Below are 1,307 nucleotides of genomic sequence, written 5' to 3' on the forward strand. Positions count from 1 at the left end.
CCCGACGACATCAACTCATCCGTAGTCAACTGCCTGTCCCCGTGGTTTCATGCACCCCGCTTAATTTAGCAAAATTTGATAATTTTTTGCATAATTTCTGATTATTTTCCTTTATCATTCTTTGTTACAATGAACAGAATCGGCTCAGTTTGCATAATTGCAGAATTATTCTCGCTTAAAACGACGGGGACAGAACTGCTCAGGTCAGTGTATCAATCCCAGTATCAATCCATGCCTTGTTTTTTCACAGCTGTCAGCAAAGACGTGAGCGCAGAAGACACCAACCTCGGTGACCTTGTGTACACAGTGCAAGCGTCAGACCCGGAAGGTCTCCCCATCCACTACTCCATCGTCTCTGACACGTCCGGAGGCTTTTTCGACGTCGATCCTTGTGAGTATCCTCAATGATAGTACCTACTAAGATAGTTCACTCCTCTCTTTGAGCCAATTAAAAGAGCCGGGGGCGTCCTCTTCGGAAAAGCGCACCTTTTGTGAATAGAGTTACCCTACTTGTGTGAAAAAAATCAAAGTGAATAAATTAGAATTATAATTTCGGAAAAATGCTTTTTTTTCAAATGGTAACGCTGATAAAAAAAAAAAACTCCTCCGGTGGAAGAGGCTACTGTTTTCTTTCTTTTTATTTGACTTAAGAATGAGAGGCGAGAGGTCAACAAAATAAACAAAACTACAACCTAAAACTCCTCACTGAACGAACCCGAACAGCTGATGAACAGCAGTCGATCTGCGCACGCAAGGGGGTGCTATTCCTATTTTTCTGCAGGAGAAACGAAAGAGAGCTTTAAAACAAAGACTGCAGCGCCATCTGAACCAATGCGCGGACTTCTGCGGACACTTTTTTGGCTGAGTGAACCATCTTGAAAAGTACTATCTTTGATATCCTGTGAATCCTTCAATCCTTGTGAGTATCCTGTGAATTGTTCACTCCTACATAGTCAAAAACTTCGTCAAAATTACAGTGCGGTCAAATCAGTTCTAACGGCCACCGGTATAAGGCAGTCTCCAGTACAAACGGCCACTCCCCATTTCCCCCCTAGGGTACTTTTAACATTATAAGGACACTGTATAAGACAATTTTATTTCGGATTCAGACGAGTTCGGTTGATTGCAAAAGTTTTATATACAAATTGGAATAATTTTTATCTCGTAGTAAGCCGACTCCTTCAACCCTGCCCGCCAAAGTCAACCTGGGTTCTGTAGGACAGGCTTACATTTTTACAAAAACGCAAAACAGCAAAAAAAACAAACAAAAACAACAATTCAAAAACAAACATTGCCAAGTCCCCCCC

General features: G+C 41.9%; 1 protein-coding gene across 1 annotated transcript in view; it reads left to right on the forward strand.

The window, feature by feature from the left end:
• The window catches only part of LOC101851344 (protocadherin Fat 1), a 27,186-nt gene that overhangs the window by 3,338 nt on the left and 22,541 nt on the right, over positions 1-1,307 (forward strand). The window contains exon 3 of the mRNA XM_035969314.1: positions 251-391. Coding sequence (XP_035825207.1) covers positions 251-391 — 141 coding nt within the window. The remainder of the gene's footprint in view (positions 1-250; positions 392-1,307) is intronic.

This window comes from Aplysia californica, unplaced genomic scaffold, assembly GCF_000002075.1.
Source record: "Aplysia californica isolate F4 #8 unplaced genomic scaffold, AplCal3.0 scaffold00137, whole genome shotgun sequence".
Classification (NCBI taxonomy): Eukaryota; Metazoa; Mollusca; class Gastropoda; order Aplysiida; family Aplysiidae; genus Aplysia; species Aplysia californica.